The following is a 19,368-nucleotide window of genomic DNA, read 5'->3' as shown; positions in this document are numbered from 1 at the left end:
ATCTTACATTACTTCTCTCTCCCACTGGAGCTTCATGTGGTGTTGTAGGTTAAGGTGCACGGGCCAGGTGCCGACTTGAGATTGATACAGGGAGATGCCTACTTGCGGTAAGCTCGACGTGCATGCCTCGACGCAAAAAAAGTTCAGACGTCAAATTTCCTACAAACTGTTTGTTCACCACGACTTCAACAACATCAAAACCAACAAACCTTCAAAAATGTTCGCGGTACCAGGATGGTCCGTGTCAGCAGACGCGCTCAAGGCTGAATCGCCTTCAGCAAAGAACAACAGCGCTCCCGGAACAAAGTCAAAGAAGCGCAAGCGCAACAACGCGGCCGCTGCAGCAGCTACGGAAAACGTCACATCCTCAACCGTGGCCGACCTGTGGGAATCAGTCATTGAGGGAAAGAAGCCTGAGGCTCCTCCTAAGCCCGATAAGTCTGCCAAGCGGCAGAAGAAGGATGGCAAGGGGAAGCGCGGTGATGATGAGCAACCTCAAGACAGCAAGCAGGGTGAAAAGAATGGAGATGCTCAGCCCAAGAGCAAGAAGGAGAAGAAGCAGAAGCAAAAGAAGAAGCCCGCAGAAGAAAAGGATGCCAACCAAGAAGAGCCTTCTTCAACATCAGCAAAGAACGACGCCATCGTCAAGGCAACACCTCTGCCTCCCGCTCCTCCCAAGCTCACCCCCCTCCAAGCCTCCATGAGAGAGAAGCTCATCTCAGCACGGTTCCGACACCTCAACGAGACGCTCTACACGAAGCCATCCGAAGAAGCCTACCAGCTCTTCCAGGACTCCCCCGAGATGTTTGACGAGTACCACGAGGGCTTCCGCCGACAGGTCAAGGTCTGGCCCGAGAACCCCGTCGATAGCTTCCTCCAGGACATCCGCTCCCGTGGCAAGGTCCGCCAGCCGGGCAAAGGCAAACCCGGCGCCCCTCCTACGCCCCTTGCCAAGATGCCGTTGCCCCGTACTCAGCAGGAGTGCACCATCGCCGACCTCGGCTGCGGCGACGCTCGCCTCGCTGAGGCTCTTCAAGCCGATGGCAAGAAGCTCCGTGTCAACGTCAAGAGCTTCGATCTCCAGAGCCCCAGTCCTCTCGTTACCAAGGCCGATATTGCAAACCTCCCTCTTGCTGATGGTTCCGTCAACGTCGCTGTCTTCTGCCTTGCCCTGATGGGCACCAACTGGGTCGACTTCGTTGAAGAGGCTTACCGCATCCTGCACTGGAAGGGCGAGCTCTGGGTTGCCGAAATCAAGAGCCGCTTCGGGCCCATCCGGAACAAGAACGCCCCCGTCGTCCACAGCGTCGGAAATCGCAAGAAGGCGGCCGCGGGTAAGAAGAGCAAGGGCAAGGGTGATGACGATGGTGGCAACGACGAGGATCTGGCTATCGAGGTGGACGGTGCGGATGACCGCCGCCGAGAGACTGATGTCTCGGCATTCGTCGAGGTTCTCAATTCGCGCGGTTTCGTCCTTCAGGGGGACCGCGCGGCTATTGACCTATCCAACAAGATGTTTGTCAAGATGCACTTCATCAAGGGTGCATCGCCGACAAAGGGCAAGGGTGTGAAACCCCAGGAGCCTCCCAAGGGGAAGAGGGGCATCATCCGCAGGATAGACCCCGTGGATGAGGAGCCAGAGGTCAACGAATCTTCCATCCTGAAGCCATGCGTTTACAAGATTCGATGAGGGACAAGATAGAAGGGGGTTGAAGACGACTTGTACACAGTTATCACAGCGAGGGATACCCGCACCAAAAGCTATCGTGCAATTTTATTTCTTCGTAAAGGGCGTATAAATCTCATTTCCTCTCTTGTTGCTCCTGACTGCCATGTCACAGAGTTCATCAAAAGCCTGTATGCTAACCCCCTCGGAGCGTGGGCTTGGACTTTATCTATCCCCCATCGCGGCGAGTTGCTTAAGCTCCATCTATTATTATTCTGCCCACGCGCAAGCTTGTTCTTTTCCATCCTAGTCCCGGCCTGATCCTGGTCCTGATACCCTCCCATGCTAGTAGTGACGCTCTGAAAAATGTCATGGATCAAGTTGGGTTTAGAAAAAGATCAAACTGGCAGCCACGTCCGCGTTGCCGTCTGCTGCTTGGAGTGCTTGGATTGCTTGCTCCCTCGTAGCGCCCATTGATACCAGGCTCTCAATGGCTTGTGGCGAAATCTGTATCCTCGGAGCAGCAGGCTGGGCCGGGGCCGCAGCTGGAGGCGCGGCAGGGGGGGCAGCGGGAGCAGCGGGAGCAGCGACTGGTGCGGGCTGAGGAGGGGATGCCGCAGGCTGCTGTTGCTGTTGCTGTTCACCAGGAGGAAGAACAGCACCCGACCGTTGTCCAATGGTTGTTCCGTCGGGGCCAGGCAAGGTAGGCTCCTGTACAATTGCTGCCTCCTCCTCTTTGGGAATTTCTGCCTCTCCCAGGAAAGGAACCTCCTCGCCTTGGATGATCAGCTTGTCCTTGGCCAAGTCAATGGTGGCCTGGTATCGCTTCAGCATGTCGAGGCCGAGCAGCAGGTCGACTGACTTGCCCTCCATGACAGTGAAACTGCAGGGCAGGAAGAGGTTTCCAATCTTAATCTGGGCCGAATGGACACGTCCAATGATGTTGGCTGTTCCCACACCGCGAGCAACGCCAGCAAATCGGGTATCAACAAGACGCATAATTCCACATTCCTCGGCACAGGCAGGAGACATGATGGTTGCCTGGGCTCCAGAATCCACTAAGGCTTTGACATTGTGACCGTTCACGGCCACGTCGAGGTAGAGCATGTGGACTCGTCCAAAGACTGTGGATTTGTCAGTCATCCAGTTTCGACCCTTTCATCCCAACAAGACTTACCCTCAGGGTTGTGCTCCATAGCATTTTGCAGGTTCTCCATCACTCGCTCCTGGCGGATCATTTCTTCAATCTTCCTCTGGTTCTCAACATTAAAAGGGTCGTCGTTCAATCTCTCAATCTCTCGTTGCCGTTCCATACGCTCTCGCTGTTCTCGGTCCTGGCTATCGTGAAATATCTGGGCAAAGCGAGCTGGGTTGTCCACGGCCGCGGCCAGCTCAGGGTGCTGTCTCTGGAGCTGCGCCCTCACTGCAGGTTGACCCAAAATCTGAAGGCGAATAAGCTCAGGGTCTTGTTCATTGCCGCCTCGTCTCCGAGGCTGGGGACGCCGAGCTTGCTCTGGAACGCCTGTGCTGCCTCGCATGTCACGGACGTGCAGAGCCAGCATGTCCCCATCCTTGATCTGGTGTTGCTCCATCGTCTGGGCATCGTCGGAGATTAGGCGGCCATTGTGGTAGAGGTGTTGTGAGGTCGGAGGGATGGTGGATTCTGCCTGGATAGACTCGCGAAGGGTGGCCAAGGTCATGTCGGGAAAGATTTCGAGTGTAAGCAGGCTGTCCTGCTCCCCAGCTTGGGGATTAAATATATTGAGGGTGATGCGCCTGTTTGCGAGCAGCTGTTAGCCTCTTGAGAAATGGGATGGAGAGATATATGAGAAACCACCAACATTGTCGCTAGATTTCGGAGTTATGGTTATGCGAGCCAAGGCGAGTGAGATCGAGGTTGAGGTTGGGGGGAGTTGAGGTGCGGTCGAAATCACAAGGCAGACGTCAAAGACGTATGTAGCAAAGTGGCTGGTTCGTGAGGAGTGGTTGTGTGAACGTGGCTAAGAGGGCCCAGCTGCCTAGGTAAGTAGCTGGGTAGGGCAGGGTAGGTAGATATCGTGGAGGGAGGGAGGGAGAGAGCAAGACAAAGCCAGACCCGAGATTTGGGGCCTGGGGAAGACGGACAAGGTGTGGATGAGAAGAAGAAAAAAAGTTGAGAACTTTGCAGGAGGTTGGTTGGTTTGTTCCGCCCCCCGAGATCAGATGGAGATGTAGATGCAGGTGCAGATGGAGCTGGCTTGGCCGGGGGAAGCTGGATGAGGTTCAAGGTAGGTACGTAGGTAGGTTCAGGTCGTGAGGGGCGCCGGAGGGGCAACTTTGGGCAAGAAGCCCATCGGATTTTCGGGGCGAGCGGCGGTGATGACAGAAGCGTCTGAGCGCCCGCGGCTTGACGTTAGGGATAGAAGCCACTAACCTCTAGGGGATAGGTCACTGAGACGGTACTGTTGGAGGGTCTGCCAGAATAGAGCATGCACATTGTGAGTGAGATTGAATGGATAACGTCATGCTTTTAATGTCATTCTGGCGGAGTTTTCTACTCTTATCGCCAAGAGCAAGGAAACCTCCGCACTCAAGATGTAATACTAAAGTAAGCAAGCAGCTGGAGTTGAGGTAGCTCAAAATAGCTGGAACCTGCTCATCAACCCCAAAGAAAACATTGCTACATACACAAACAAACATTTCATTTCCATCCCATGCCACTCGGCGTGACTGTGGACGGCCGCAACTGCATATACTGTACCTTTTCGTCGACCTGCACGCACGTTATTGCAGCCACGGATCCGATCCTGGAAGCCGACAGAAGCCAGCCGATGCTCATGGACGAATCCCAGATCCCAGGGGCGAGCATGACAGCGGAGCACCAGGCTGCGACAGCGTCGACGAGGCCGCCATGATGCTGACGACGAATCGACGGAGGCCTATTGACCTCCAGGTCAGGTCGGTCACTGTGACTGCCCAGCAACAGATCACTCGCCCTGCTGCGGCCGGGTCCCTTGTCCTCACAAAACTAAGCATTCGTACGCATCGTCGTATCCTGTCCCACGGCCGCAGCCTGAAAGCCTCTTACATGGCCAGCTGTGACTGCTGCAGGACGGCTCGGCATGAACCCCGTCTTCCCCTGGATTCTGTTCTCGAGGCCCATACATACTCCAGAGTAGCAGTGTTGCCAACAGCAGCAACCTCACAGGTGGTCCCGAGAAACCCTCCCGTCCTCCTGCCGCGTGCAAGCCCGGCCGCGGAGCAGGGCACCAGATCAGGTACACTTCGCAGCCGTCGATGCCCGGCCATGTGCGAGCGTCCAATGCCCGTTGCGTACGCTCCCGCGGCTGTTGGTGATTTGCAACTGGAGCCGCTTGAGATCGCATGCGGATGCTGCCGCTCCAGGGAGCCTCCTGGTCACACTCCCCCCATCCAGGGATCCCCAACTGCTGATCGACCAGGTTGACAGGGAGTCCTGGGGACGCGCACAGCGATCTCCTGCAGCGCTAGTTCTCCTCGCAGGCTGGAGGCTTGTGTTCCCGGTTCCCGTTGTCCGGGTCACTCGGGGAACTTGTCGATTCGACAAGACTTGGTTCAGTCTTGGCCGAGCTTTGCCGTTTGTTGTTAGAGCTGCCCATGCGGTCCCTTCCGTCTTATTCTAGGGCCGGGAACCCAGAGAGCTGGAATTGTCAGACTTATGTTGCCTTTGATGTTAGTGGTGTACGGGGCATCATCAGTTATTCTGAACCTGGACTGAAACCCTGAAGTCGCAAGCGAGACGTGGTGGGTTGGATCTTGAAGTTCGTGTCGTGCATACCAGAGTCTCAACGAATATTAGGCGAGATGCGTAACATCCAATGGATCTCGTTTTCAGGATGGCGTGTAAGTCGTAGAGCAATCTGGTGAGCGCCAAACATTGAGTGAACGTCAGGAAGTCGGCGCCAGCTGAAGCTGATGCAGGTGACCTAATCCGTCTACCCTAGACTCTCATGACCGATTACATGGCCAGCTCAACAGCATCACAATTGTCCACGGGTCGCTGCAACAATCTTGTTTGTCAGTTGCTGCCTTGTGGTTACAGAATCTGCAAACTTCCGTCTTCTGTTTGTCCCTACTTTCGCCGCAGTCACGCGACCATGGTGAGAATGACTCTGAGCTAGGTAGCTATGTCATGTGCTTTGGGAAGGAGTACGAATGGATATGGATCTTCTCCCCCGCTCTCATGAACCCATCCTGACGAGAAGACGGAGAATTATTCGACACCCCCCTACAAGATAGTTCAGACTCCAAAGCTCCTCGGCCACCCCCGCATAGATCGCATCCCATCGCATCAACCCTTTTTAGAACCCTCAAACTCATCATCTCATACTCCGACCGGGCTCGGCGGCTCGACCAGAGCTTGGACTCCACTTGGTCCATCTCGGCGCCGGCCTCATCGTCCGATCTCTCGGTAGCCGTGGGTCCACCTGGTGTGGACGAGCAAACAGGATTCCCAAGAGTTCTTTCCCGTCCCATGACGCTGATTCACTTTCACCAGTCAAACGAGGCCGTTATTCAGTGACAGTGACTCAATACAATCGGCAAACACCCCTTTGAGTCCTATCGCCGGTGTCATCAATCAGCCTGCCCAACTCCCGGCAATATCAAGTAGGGCAAAGCCATTCAGCCTGTGTAAACCACCGAGCGCACGGGCGAGCTTCATTTCTTCTCATCACATCATCATATCACCAGCTGAACAGCCTCGACCACGGGGAACCCAGCCTCAGCACGAGTTAATCGAGAACTCAGACCCACCCCGGCAACAGATCTGACCCTTGAAAAAGGCTCACCAACACAACACCGACTCTCATCCCATACCTACAAGACTGTGGCTTTAGTTGCACTCCTTCTACGGAAGTCACTTTATTCTTGTCTCCCGAGGACATTTTTACACGGAACACATACACACACATGCACACAACCGCCCAAATGACCAGCATGGAAAAGAAGAATGAGTTCGCCACGGCCGCCAGAGACATGATCTTCTCTGGAGGCGCCACGGATGATAGGGACACGGACGACGATGGTGGCGCCATCGACGACTCGTGCGACGCAGACGAAGAGATGGTCACGTCCAAGAGGAACATTGCCCAGCTGAGAATCCAGAAGAGAAACTCGGAAGCCGGTCTTCTAAAGAAAGTCATTCCATTTCACTGGGCCCCGATGCTCCAGCCCCTGACCGAGAATGACATTGCAACATGTGTCACGCTCGAGAACGCTGCACTCTCCGACCCAAGACACAGGTCGCTGCCCGAGAAGGTAAGCCAGACAGCATATGACTTTCACACAGTCCTTCATGTGATTGCGTCTCTGGAATCACCATTGACCAGTTGCCATAGATTGAGTACCGTATCCGCAAGTCTGGCGGTGTCTGCTACGGCCTCTTCAACACATACAGACCAAATGATGCAAAGGACTGGACCATCACCACCCTGCAGCACAGCCGACCTGTCGAATCTGGCCGCTATGACCATGCCAAGCATGTCATGTTTGTCCACATCCTAGCTACCCTCGGAACTCACCCAGTCGTCACCGACGCCGACATGGCCATGCCCGAGAACTGGCGAGATCCTTCGGCTTGCCAAGGTTCACCCCTGGGCCACCAGTCGACGGGGAGAACGATTTGTCTCCATTCCTTTGTCGTGTGTCCCGAAGTCCAAGGTGTTGGCATTGGCAAGACGGCCATGACGTCGTATCTCCAGCTCATGAACGAGTCTGGCATGGCTGATCGAGTTGCATTGATCTGCCTACCTGTAAGTTCTGATACATGTTCCCCCCTAGCTTCCATATTCTAACACATATAGTACGCGATCCCATTCTACAAGTGTTTTGGCTTCAGAGATTTGGGCCTAAGCACCGAGGCCCTTGCAGGACAAGGCTGGCATGCCATGGTAGGTGGTCGATTCGCTGTTTAACCCAATCCATTGCTAAACGTGCCTGTGTAGGTGCTCGACCTCAGCGGTCCCAAGAAGAAGACCAAGGAAGAACCCACTCAAGTGGCTAAGAAGCCCGGGAGCTCAACATGATGATAGATCTCTCGTAGCTTGTCTGCATACAACTGCCGTCAACAGGCAACAATCAGAGTATCAGCTCAGGATAAGCCGCAGGTATTTGCTTCATCTTTGTACCACGGCCAATCGCTCGCACAGCCGAGTCATCTAAAATAATGAGATAGCTGGTCTATAACTTTTTTGCGTTTCACACTCTATCTCCCTTTTGATTGCCCAATTCTCTTTCTTTCCCAGTGACCATTTTTAGTATCGTAACATCGTTCCTTTAACCCATTGCTCGACTCCTGTGGTGTTTAGTCGCTGGCCTTGTACTTGAGGCGGTACTCTTCAGTTCGCTTGATGTCATCCTCAGAAGCGAAGCTCTTCATGCCGGCAATGATGTCGTCCAGGGTCAAGATGGCAAAGATGGGGATGCCGTACTCCTTGCGAAGCTCACCAATGGCACTGGGGCCAGGCTTGGACTCGTCACCATTGGTGGCAGGGAGCTTCTCCATGCGGTCCAGAGCAACGACGATACCAACAACGATACCGCCCTCCTTGCGGATCTTGTCAATGGCCTCCCTCTTGGCGGTGCCGGCAGTGATGACATCGTCGACAATCAGGATCTTCTTGCCCTTGAGGGGAGCACCAACAATGTTGCCTCCCTCACCATGATCCTTGGCCTCCTTGCGGTCAAAAGAGTACGACACGCGGTCCAGGTTCTCGGGGGCCAGCTCGCCGAGCTTGACGGCGATGGACGAGGCAAGGGGGATGCCCTTGTAGGCGGGGCCAAAGATGATGTCGAAGTCGAGACCGGTCTGCTGCTGGGCCTCGGCGATGGACTTGGCAAACGCGGTGGCGATGGCGCCGGCGAGGCGGGCAGTGTGGAAGAGGCCGGCGTTGAAGAAGTAGGGCGAGATGCGCTTCGACTTGAGCTCGAAGCTGCCAAACTTGAGGATCTCGCCGGCGATGGCGGCCTGGAGGAAGTCTTGCTTGTAGGGGGCGAGCTGAGACATGTTGGGGGGAATTGATGAGCAGAAGATAATCTCTTGTTAGGTCGATATGGTAGAGATCAAAGTTTTTGCAGTTGCGATAACCCCTCCATCCAATACAAAATGGCTTCGATTGGTGTTGACCCTCCCTCACCTGCTGGCGCTCAATCACAATGTATGGCGGCGGGGTTTAGCGGGGTTGAGATCCAGATGCCAATTGGTCTCAACCAATCAGAGCCACCGTCTTCCCCTCGCGCGCACGCCCACTTATCGATAACACGAGTAAAAAAAAAATTGACCGCCCAACTGAATTTGCCATTATCCTCCTTCCAAGCGTCGAGCGTCTCCTCCTCTGTCGCTCCAATACCAAAAATCCATATCGAATTCTTCCGACAGATCGCCCATCATGAAGACGACCTGGAAGGATATCCCCCCGGTTCCTACTCAGCAGGAGTTCCTGGACATCGTGCTGAGCAGGACTCAGCGCAAGCTGCCCACACAGATTCGCGCCGGCTTCAAAATCAGCCGTATTCGAGGTGAGCACTGATAACACAACCACGACGCCCAAGACGGGTCGCTCACACTTCCACTTCTAGCCTTTTACACTCGCAAGGTCAAGTTCACCCAGGAGACCTTTTCTGAAAAGTTCGGCGCCATCCTCGAGAGCTTCCCCCGACTTCAGGACATCCACCCGTTCCACAAGGATCTCCTCAACACCCTCTACGATGCCGACCACTTCAAGATCGCCCTCGGTCAGCTCTCCACCGCCAAGCACCTGATTGAGACCATCTCCCGCGACTATGTCCGCCTGCTCAAGTACGGCCAGTCGCTCTTCCAGTGCAAGCAGCTCAAGAGGGCCGCCCTCGGCCGCATGGCCACCCTCATCAAGCGCCTCAAGGACCCCCTCATGTACCTCGACCAGGTCCGTCAGCATCTTGGCCGTCTGCCCTCGATCGACCCCAACACGAGGACTCTGCTCATCTGCGGCTACCCCAACGTTGGAAAGTCAAGCTTCCTGCGCAGCATCACCCGCGCCGACGTCGACGTCCAGCCTTATGCCTTCACCACAAAGAGTCTGTTTGTCGGTCACTTTGACTACAAGTATCTTCGCTTCCAGGCCATCGACACCCCCGGAATTCTAGACCACCCTCTCGAGGAGATGAACACCATTGAGATGCAGAGTATCACCGCCATCGCCCACTTGAGGTCCGCCATCATGTACTTTATGGATCTCTCAGAGCAGTGTGGCTACACAGTGAGCGCCCAGATTGCTCTCTTCAAGAGCATCAAGCCGCTCTTCTCCAACAAGCTCGTCTTTGTTGTCGTCAACAAGATCGACGTCACCAAGCCCGAGGACCTCGAGCCCGAGCTGCAGGCCGAGCTCCAGTCCATCCTCAAGTCTGGTGAGGTCGAGCTCCTCCAGCTCTCCTGCAACACCCAGGAGGGTGTTCAGGAGGTCAAGAACGCCGCCTGCGAGCGCCTCATCGCCGAGCGCGTGAACCAGAAGCTCAAGGCTGGAACAAGCGCCAGCGGCAACATCGGTGGCAGGTTGGCCGATGTCATGTCCCGAATCCACGTTGCCCAGCCCATGGGCGGCCAGTCCCTCGAGACCTTTATCCCTGAGGGCGTCAAGGACCGCAAGAAGTACGACAAGGAGGACCCTGAGCGCCGGAAACTGGCCAGGGATGTCGAGGTCGAGAACGGCGGTGCTGGTGTCTTCAACGTTGACATGAAGGCCGACTACATGCTCGAGAACCCTGAGTGGAAGTACGACAAGATTCCCGAGATCTTTGACGGCAAGAACGTTTACGACTTCATCGACCCCGATATCGAGGCCAAGCTCCAGGCTCTCGAAGAGGAAGAGGAGAAGCTCGAGGCTGAGGGCTTCTACGAGTCGGATGAGGATGTCGAGGACGATGAGGAGGCCGAGGTGCTGCGCAAGGCTGAGCTCATCCGCGAGAAGCAGCAGCTCATCCGCAACGAGGCCCGCATGAAGAAGCGTCTCAAGAACCAGGCCATCATCCCCCGCAAGCTGGCCAAGAAGAACCTCTCCGAGTTCGAGGACGCCATCGACGCCCTGGGAGTCGACGCCACCGATATCACCGAGCGAGCTCGCTCAAAGTCGCGCCCCCGTGGCCGATCCATGTCCCGCAGCCGCCTCGGTACCGAGGACCCGGATGCCATGGATGTCGACCGTGCCAGCACCCCTCGCGACCGCATGCGTTCCATGAGCCGGGCCCGGAGCCGAGCCCCGACCAGCAGCCGCCGCGACGACGGTGTCCAAGACGAAGTCACCCGCACAAAGGCCGAGCGCATCGCCAAGCTCAACCAGAAGCGCATGAACCGCATGGCCCGACAGGGCGAGGCCGACCGACACACGACCGCCTCCATTACCAAGCATCTTGTAAGTTGTCCATCTGTTGAATCCCGTGAAGCCACTGCTAACTTTGACTCTTCCAGGTTGTTGGAAAGCGTGGCATGGGCAAGACAAACCGTCGATAAAGGAGTTCAAGCCCAGATCTCTGGGCTCGTCTTCCTCCACGTCTGTCTGTTTGTCTTTCTCTCTCTCTCTCTCATTTTGGCATATTTTTGCGGGTTCGTGGGCCGTGGTTTTTGCCTGGGAGTTGGGGCGTATGGAAAAAAAAAGAGAATACTATGAATTGTGATCCCATCGCTGAGTTGTTGTGTACGCACTTGATTGTGTGGACGGCGTCGTTGCTGGGGGTTTTTCAAAACCAGCTCGGCTAGAATAGTAGATATCACGAGTGTCCCTTACTGGAGCAAAGAAAGGGGCTACTCTACCTTTTTCTTAACTAAAGTACTTATGATTTACGAGGCAAAAAGTTTGACTGTTGATAATCAAAGATATCACAATGCCTGGTTACACATCTATCATGTTTATCATATGATTGATTATTGAATCATACGTGAGCTACTATCGAAAAAAGGTATATTTCAAGGGTTGCTTGTCGTCTACAGAGACAGTTTCTTCACCCTCGGTTTGTCGTGGGTAGCCACAACAACCGTTGTCATAATGATGATTACAGTCATGAGAACAAAGCTGACGCACGCCGTTGTCTCCATTGCGCGGCTCACCTTCTCCTTTGGTTTCTCCAGCCCCAGCCCAGACTCGTGGTCGCGAGCTCTCTACTGTTCCTCGGCGACCTGGATGCCATCCCTCAAGCCCTCAACCTTGAGCTCCTCACCGGCCGCGCGACGGTAAATGTCCTTGACGTCGTCGGTGGTGGTCTCGAAGTGGCTGGTGGCGTCGTAGCTCTTGGAGATGAAGATGTTGTCGTTGGTGCCGTCTGAGTTGGGCTCGTAGATGGGGATGGGGGGGCCCTGAAAGATGTGTCAGCTCAACTCTGCAGAATACCTGCTTAATGTGTGCAACTTACCATGAACTGCTCCTCGATCTTTCCGAGGCGGTCCAGACCGGCCTGGAGCTCAAGGTGGTGGTTAGCCGTGGTCTCAGCGATGGTAGAGACGATGGCGATCCAGTAGCCCTTGGGGCAGACGTTGTGGGCGGACGAAACGCAGGCGATGTAGATGTCTAGCAATTGTCAGCGAACACATATGAACAGGGCAGCATACGGTGTCACTTACCGTTCTTGCGGCCGACCTGGGACTGGGGAATGATGAGCTGGGCCGAGTCGCTGTCGTTGGTACCAGCCAGAGGGTGCTTCAGGATGCAGATGGCACGCAGAACGTGGCCGACAACCTTGGTCTTATCGGCAAAGTATGAAGGGTCACCGAGGATGAGCTTGGCGTTGGTCTCAAACTTCATCTCCTCAACACCAGACATGGTGGCCTTGATACCGACAGCTTTGTCGCCCTCGTACAGAATCTCGTCGACGTGGGTGTTGAGCATGTAAGTGCCACCGTAGATGGCGGACAGACGGGCAAAGCCCTGGGGGAGCTCGCCGAGACCGTAGAGAGGGTAGATGTAAGGGGACTTGCCATATCGAGCGACCGAGTTACCGTAGAGGCGGATGCGCTCGATGGCCTCGGGGGCTTGGCCGGGGGTGGTGATGTAGTCGTCGGTAAGGTACAGGGCCATGGCGTGGCCAATGAAGTCCTTGGTGGTCGTCTCGAGTCCGAACTTGTCAAAGACATCCTTCATGGTGCAGCCGTTGATGTCGAGACCTAGTTGAATAGCTACGAGTCAGCTCATGATCATCTCAACCAGCGAGCAGTCACTGCATTGCTCTCGGTGCTGCGCTGCGCTCGGGGATACAAACCCTTGTGTGTCGCGGGGTCGTTGATGTCAAAAGTGCCGACCCACTCAATGAAGGACTTCATGCGTCGCTTCTCAAAGATACCCATCAAGGGGGACTTCAGAGCCTCCGGGGCGTCAGAAGGCACCTTTGCGACGGTAGCCTTGTTTCCAGAGCCCTGCTGGACGTAGCTGCCGGCAACCTGCTTGAACTCGAGATATCGTGTCACGTCGGTGGAGACGAGGATGTTGGTCAACTCGCCCGAGGACATGAGGAACTTGGGAACGAGGTCGATGTTCCAGTCGTTGAGGCGGCCATACGCCTTCCAGGGCTCCTCGCCTTCGCGGTAGTTGCCATACTTCTTGAAGAGCTGCGTGAGGTCGTCGTTAGAAATGTCGGGTCAAGGGGAGGAACGCTTGTCGGGGGGGTAGAGGAGTGGGTGGGGGGGGTTGCATACCGCCTCGAGGTTCACGGATGCCGCCTCTCTGGGGAACACGGTCAGCTTGGTTGTCTCTGGGGGGTGTATCACGGTACAGGGGAGACTAACCCGCCATAGTGGTCATTCCGGTCGATGTGGAGGACCTTCTTGCCCTTGACACTGAAGACACTGTTGGGGGAACCATCAGCCGACCGCCTTTATATCAAGCAGCACCAGCACCATCAAGCGCCAGCGCATAGCATCGCAAGACGAAGCGCTGTAGCACCAGCTTTGCTGCGTCTGTCCACAGATCGACTTACCCAGAGAGAATACACTCGGTCAGTCCTAAAATACACGGTCAGCGCAGAATCGAGACACCAAACTCCCCATCCATCCGTCCATCGCATAAAGTCCCAAGCTTTGACGGGATGCGGGGGGATTCGAACAGCAGAGCAGAGGCGGGGGAAAGCGGCATACCAGTGCCCAGCACGATGACGTCGTATTCCTTTGCAATCTCATCCATGATGCACGATGGTGACTATCCGTCGATGACTGAATGTGAATGTGTAGTAGAGGGAGGAGGTGAGGAAGTGTTAAGGAAAAAAAAAGGAGGAGGAGAGGAGCAAAAGAAGCGGGATGAAGCTCGAGCGAGGTGCGAAGAAAGTGGCGGGGTTTGGGGAGGGGATGAAAGCATCGGTCAAGGTCAATCCTTAGGTAGCCCGTGTGGGGACCGTCCTCACTATTTTAGAGGACCACTGCCAAAGGACACTCCAACTTCATCCTAACCTTGTGGTTGACGCCTCCAATATCAACGTCTTACCCAGTTTGTCCATCTCCCTCTAGTCCATCATCTCGCTCCCAAGAGTCCGATCACTGATTATTGATTATGCATTGCCCGTTTCGTCGTGGCTACTAATCTGCCAGATCGCTTAATCCAATTCGACTAGGTAGCTAGTATGAGCCGGCGACTGTCCCCAGAAGACTCACCGTCATATGATTGGGCTGGCATGTGGGCTTCAATTGTACGATGCAGGGTCCCGCCGTCGCTGAGGCGTCGGTTGCTCACCAAATGTGTAAATGAGATGCCATTTTCCTTCTCGTCTTCTCCTGAGAGGTGACGAGGACGTGATCTCTTTGAGCTGTTGGCCCCAGTGTCACAGCTGCCTCAACAAGACCTGCCCCCTTTTCACCATCCCGGTACACGGAATCCCGGTGACTTGAACTATAAATGCTTTCTCAATGCGGAATGCATATGCGAGTGTGTAGCTTATGCCCTGTTTTATCGGTTTGCATGAGTGACATGTTTAGCAACTTCATGCTCTCCGTCGTTGGTCGACCGCACTACTCATGATGAGCCATGACAACCATAACCTAGCCAAATCTTCATATCCGCGCTGCACAGTCGTATATCATACATTTATCATACACACACATGTCTTGTTTCGTCTACTGTATCTTACATGCCCTAGATGTACACGACGAATAAGTCAACCTAGCTCCAACCAGACATCATGACCCTTTCCCCTTTCCCGTCCCAGACATGTCCCGACTATGCGTGGCATCATTTCATCGATAAAAGGCTTTTATCGTTCCGATGGCTTCTCTGTCTTGCCCTGTTGCGCCTCCGCTGCAACAGCCTCCACTGGAAGGCTGTCCTTGGTATCTTTAGCAGCCTCGACATCCGCCTCCATCTCTGGTTGTGTCCATTGTACAGTCTCAGCCTCATCCTCGTACGCAGCGGGTGTGTAAGTTTTGCCCTTGGCTCCCTTCAGGTTGATTTCGGGGTCATTCGCAGCAATCTCGACGGCATCCTGCCAAGTATAGAATCGCTCCGTCAACGCATGCTTGATGGCTCGTTGCGTCTTCATGACCTATGGTTACCAAGTCAGTACTCCGATACTCCGGTCCAGGCATAGGATAGTTGGAATTTGTGTTTACCTCTTCATCCCGTGTATCGAGCTCTCGCTCGCCGAATCCCATCTTGGATCGAAGAAGCTCCGCCCGTGACGTAGCAAGCATGTTCCTCTCTCGGCAGCACACCCACCACAGGGCATGCAGGTCCTCCCAAGACTTCTTTCGCAGCTCCTCGACTGTCCATGCTCGTCCGTGCTCCTCTGTCTCCTTGGGCGTCCACAGCAACTTGCCCGGCGCGGGGAAGAAGCCCCAGAGCCCATGGTTAGGGTCGACCTTGACCTCGGGCTTGAAGTCGCGGGGTTTGGGCAGGGGAACGTTGGACATGGAGAGAGGCTCGCGAGGGCCCGAGCCGTACAGGCTACTCACGCCACGCTTCGGGTTGTTGTCCTTGGTCTTGCGCTTGCATTGTGGTGCGGTCGTTGAGAAGTGGGCGGTGGCTCGAGGTGCTGAGGAGGCCTTGCCGATCAATGATGTTCTGGAGGGGGTGCAGGCCTGGAGTATCCGGCCTGAGGAGGACCGCAGCGCAATTGGGCTTGCCATTGGCAGATATATGGCCTGTCGGGACGTTTGGACGAGGCTATTCAACCCACCTCAATAGCACGCAGCAAAATTTGGGGCACAGCTCTCTGTCTCTCGGTGTCGGCTGATTGTAAGGCCGGCGCCGCTGTTTAGGTCACGTGTGTAGCCTGCTCACCGAGGCTCACCGAGAGATGGATCTCATCAGTGGATTCCTCCTCGATGGAGGCGCACTTGCAGCACGGATAGCCTGGTACGGAGTACAGAGTACATGATCTCTTGGGGTGGGTGATGCGGGGGAACTACTCCAGATGCCCCATCCGAGCCATCTCATAGCCATCTTCTAGAAAAATAAGGGTGTTGCCAGTTCCTGGCTAGAAAGACCACCAGAGCCACAAACGGGATGCGGGCCCTATCCATTCATCGTCAGGAACGGACGAGCATGAAGCTGGGGGGACTCCATCGCCGTCTCCACGTTTCTGAACCCATCGTCGAACGAACGGACGTTATCGTGATCAGCCCTCTAAGCAACGACAGTTTCATGTGAACAATTCAATGCATCAAACTACGGCGAGATGGCGCTTACGACAGCATGAGACGCGCGTCAGGTCATAGAAACCATCGGCTTGATTCCAAACATAGGTACTGTAGCCACCAAGAAACGCAATTACAAGTCTTTCGCCTCTCTCACCCTATACTGTTACGAGGTCGGCACAGAAAGCAAAGCTCATCGTCCTCGTGTGTAGGAGCTGGGCAGCAAATGCCTCGTTCACGATGTCACCTCCAGGGTAAATCCACTCTGCACCGCACTTCACCCGACCGACATGTGTGACGAGCAAGTGATAATCGTCCAAGGCCGCAGATGTCCGTGCCGCCTGTGTCGGCACCATTACACGTGTGCATGTGTTGATGTGTTCCTTCGACACGCACTCATCGCATAGGATGCTCATCCATGCGTCACCGACTTCACCAACCCAACCAGCCAGCCTTGGCCAGCAGCTACAGGCTACAGGCTACAGGCTCACAACCCTGTCACGGGCGGCTCGACGTGAATGCAACCCCTCCCCTCTCGTCTGGCGCGTGGGGGTTTGCACAGCCCTCCTCGGCCATCTTTTCAACTCGCAATGCCCGATTCAGGGAATGATGGTCATGCAAGCCATGCAAGTCAGAAGGGTTCGGGGGGTGACTGCAACCCAGGTGCTTGCAAAGCGGAGCGCAACTTGGCGCCCAACAAGGGGGCATCTGCCGTAATTGTCCAGAGACATTTCTTTCTGGGTTTGTTTGGTTGGCATTGGTTGGCATTGGCATTGGCAGACGGTATCGGACAAATAATACTGCCAACCATCCATTCTATCGCGGCATATCCCGCATGGAAAGAAAGCCGACACATCACAATCATGACCTTTCAACACACCAGGATCCGGTTGTCAGTTGCATAGCTCGCCTCTGGTCGCCTCTCCAACGACAAACTACCTTTTCAACCGAGGCGAGGCGAATCTCACTAAACCAGGTACCTGGGGGCTCTTCGAGACAAAACAAGTGGCAGTCAGCGCCCGAGTCCATAGCTCGAGTCAAGTGAAACGGGCAAGGGACAGGAAATACGGATATACATACACGGGACACGGGAAAGGGAGATTACGCCTCAAGAGGCGCCAAAAAGCAAGTCAGGAAAAAGTTGTTTGCTCACCGAAACTCCGAGGAATGGTGCGGGCGAAAGGAGCTTTTCGCAGCCTCTCAAATCTCAAACCCGTCGTCATCCATCCGTTCATTCACCAATCTTGCCTTTGACAGGTAGCCCGGGCCAAGTTCGAGAACCGTTCTGGCCTCAACTGCTAGCGTCAAACATATATCCTTTCAAGTGAAGTGTGCACTGGTGGTTAAACCTTGGGGCTCGTGAGACGCACTGGTATCGAGTACTTGACCTCGACAGCCAGTCAACGCACAGCAGATTCGCGGAGTGTTCGTAGCGCGCCCCTCCCACTTCCCGGCTGAAGACGTCTTGTACCGTGTCGTACGTACAGACCTGGAGAAACCGCCAGGGTCAAACATGTGTCGCAGCTGCGGTGCGAGCATCGGCTGCCCATCGTCATCATCGTATCTTGCTTGATATCGATCACCAACAGCATTTAACCCGCACTGCAGGGTCATCTTACGGCCGGCTCAAGTTTCCCTCCTCAGCAATCCGTAGACCAAGTTTGGAAGTCTCAAATTTTGCTTTCCGAGTGTGCTCGCCAGCGACGCCGCCAGTTGGTGTTGGTGGGGGGCCTCGTGGTGAAACGGACACCGCGGCCAGCCAAGAACGACGCCTCTCCGGCAGAGTTCCGCACTAGACGACGCCGGTGGTGATTAATGATGGGTGGGATGTTGGCTGTTGGATGCGAAAGGCGTGCAGTTGCAGGCTGGGCGTTCGTGACGTACATGACCGACTGGCGGCTGTGGGTGGTTGGGAAAAACCAAGCTCGCGCTGGTCAAATAAGCATTACCCTATTAGCTCCGATACCCTCGACTGATGCTCTCTTTGTCGCCGAAACGGGTCGGGGGTGGAGGGCTTCGAGGCCGTGCACCCTTCAAGATTCCGCACCTGTCGCTTCAGACGTGCAGCTCATCTCTCTGTACGGCGTAGTCAGAGTAGATTTCGGTGGTTCATCACTAGACCGGCCCGGCTGAACAAATGACGTGCGGACATTGATGTGCGGTTGAGAGGGCGAGCGATTTAATTCTCTGGCCGTCACGATACAGCACAGTATCAGGGAATTCGAAACCCCGAGACTAATGATTTATGACTCGTGCAGCCGTGCCTACGCTGCAAGCGGTCCGTTCATTTGCTGATTGCGCGGAAAATGTCGATACGCACAGCACGCGGGGGTTTGAGGAAGGGAGGGAGGGACGGAATCCTCCTCGGTTGTGTTGCCGACGCCCACGGCGAGCAGTTCATACATGGCGTGGAGATGAAGCCATCACGACGTGCCCTTTACCTACCTAATGTTGTGCGTTAGGACGATGTGGCCCTGACGGGGTCTTCAAGGAGCGGGAGGGACCCAGCAGGAGGAGCTTTGGTGCTTTGAGGCTCAACATGTCTCCGTCCGGCACCACCAACGGCAGTTTTGCTCCTCTCCACCAGGCCCGCTTCTCCAACGATTGCCGAACATGGCCCTCTTTTGGTGTGGTGCACTGGAGAAAACCATGATGGTGTGCATGGCTTACCGGACAAGAACCGCATCTCCGACGATATCGGGCGAGATCCTCCTGTCCGCGACCAGATTTCTTTGACCAGAATTTTCGCCCCTTACGTCGACGAAACCGTATTAATGTCTCGAATGTCAAACGGGCACCCTCCAAGAGCCCGAGCCGCCCTCACCTTCGTAAAATCCAAAGGCAGACCTCAATCCCTGTTGTCCATGTCAGCCACTGAATTCCATCGGATACCCCGATGGAGCAGTCCCGACTGTCGGAGCAGGGGTCTCCCAGAAGGGCGTGTCTCTTGCGCACTTATCAGCTGAGGTTGCGAGCAACATCCCTACGCGACCAGAATAAGTCACAGTTAGCGACCAGACAACCGATGACATCTTGAACAGCTTGCCGGCGGCACCCGCGCCCGCCACCACCAGACCCTGGTGCCGGGCACACATGCCAGATT

General features: G+C 55.2%; 6 protein-coding genes across 6 annotated transcripts; 3 read left to right on the top strand and 3 right to left on the bottom strand.

Annotated features, from left to right (window-relative positions):
* Nucleotides 1-217: 217 nt before the first annotated feature.
* Nucleotides 218-1,690, top strand: NECHADRAFT_34271 (uncharacterized protein; the record flags this gene model as incomplete). The annotated part of the gene is made up of 2 exons (XM_003046481.1): nt 218-901; nt 956-1,690. The coding sequence occupies 2 exons, from the start codon at nt 218-220 to the stop codon at nt 1,688-1,690; spliced, it is 1,419 nt and encodes a 472-aa protein (XP_003046527.1).
* Nucleotides 1,691-6,613: 4,923 nt separating this feature from the next.
* Nucleotides 6,614-7,710, top strand: NECHADRAFT_33840 (uncharacterized protein; the record flags this gene model as incomplete). The annotated part of the gene is made up of 4 exons (XM_003046480.1): nt 6,614-6,943; nt 7,024-7,437; nt 7,489-7,575; nt 7,630-7,710. 4 exons carry the CDS (start codon nt 6,614-6,616, stop codon nt 7,708-7,710), a joined length of 912 nt encoding a protein of 303 aa, XP_003046526.1.
* Nucleotides 7,711-7,800: 90 nt separating this feature from the next.
* On the bottom strand, nt 7,801-8,720 carry NECHADRAFT_58075 (uncharacterized protein). The gene has a single exon (XM_003045910.1). The coding sequence runs from the start codon at nt 8,688-8,690 to the stop codon at nt 7,989-7,991; it is 702 nt and encodes a 233-aa protein (XP_003045956.1). The 5' UTR covers nt 8,691-8,720; the 3' UTR covers nt 7,801-7,988.
* Nucleotides 8,721-9,072: 352 nt separating this feature from the next.
* Nucleotides 9,073-11,168, top strand: NECHADRAFT_76314 (uncharacterized protein; the record flags this gene model as incomplete). The annotated part of the gene is made up of 3 exons (XM_003046479.1): nt 9,073-9,202; nt 9,263-11,070; nt 11,127-11,168. The coding sequence occupies 3 exons, from the start codon at nt 9,073-9,075 to the stop codon at nt 11,166-11,168; spliced, it is 1,980 nt and encodes a 659-aa protein (XP_003046525.1).
* A 396-nt stretch (nt 11,169-11,564) lies between these two features.
* On the bottom strand, nt 11,565-13,937 carry NECHADRAFT_58072 (uncharacterized protein). Its single transcript, XM_003045909.1, has 8 exons — nt 13,779-13,937; nt 13,622-13,646; nt 13,431-13,490; nt 13,341-13,368; nt 12,908-13,253; nt 12,273-12,812; nt 12,065-12,219; nt 11,565-12,008 (listed from the first exon to the last, which is right to left on the bottom strand). Exons 1-8 carry the CDS (start codon nt 13,822-13,824, stop codon nt 11,814-11,816), a joined length of 1,395 nt encoding a protein of 464 aa, XP_003045955.1. The 5' UTR covers nt 13,825-13,937; the 3' UTR covers nt 11,565-11,813.
* A 947-nt stretch (nt 13,938-14,884) lies between these two features.
* NECHADRAFT_33719 (uncharacterized protein) lies at nt 14,885-15,755 on the bottom strand (the record flags this gene model as incomplete). Its single annotated transcript, XM_003045908.1, has 2 exons — nt 14,885-15,172; nt 15,342-15,755. 2 exons carry the CDS (start codon nt 15,753-15,755, stop codon nt 14,885-14,887), a joined length of 702 nt encoding a protein of 233 aa, XP_003045954.1.
* Between the last annotated feature and the right edge of the window lie 3,613 nt (nt 15,756-19,368).

The sequence above is a fragment of the Fusarium vanettenii genome, assembly GCF_000151355.1.
Source record: "Fusarium vanettenii 77-13-4 chromosome 2 genomic scaffold NECHAsca_18_chr2_1_0, whole genome shotgun sequence".
NCBI classification, from domain to species: Eukaryota; Fungi; Ascomycota; class Sordariomycetes; order Hypocreales; family Nectriaceae; genus Fusarium; species Fusarium vanettenii.
Note: the sequence above shows the minus strand (reverse complement) of the source record. Positions and strands in the feature narration are given on the sequence as shown.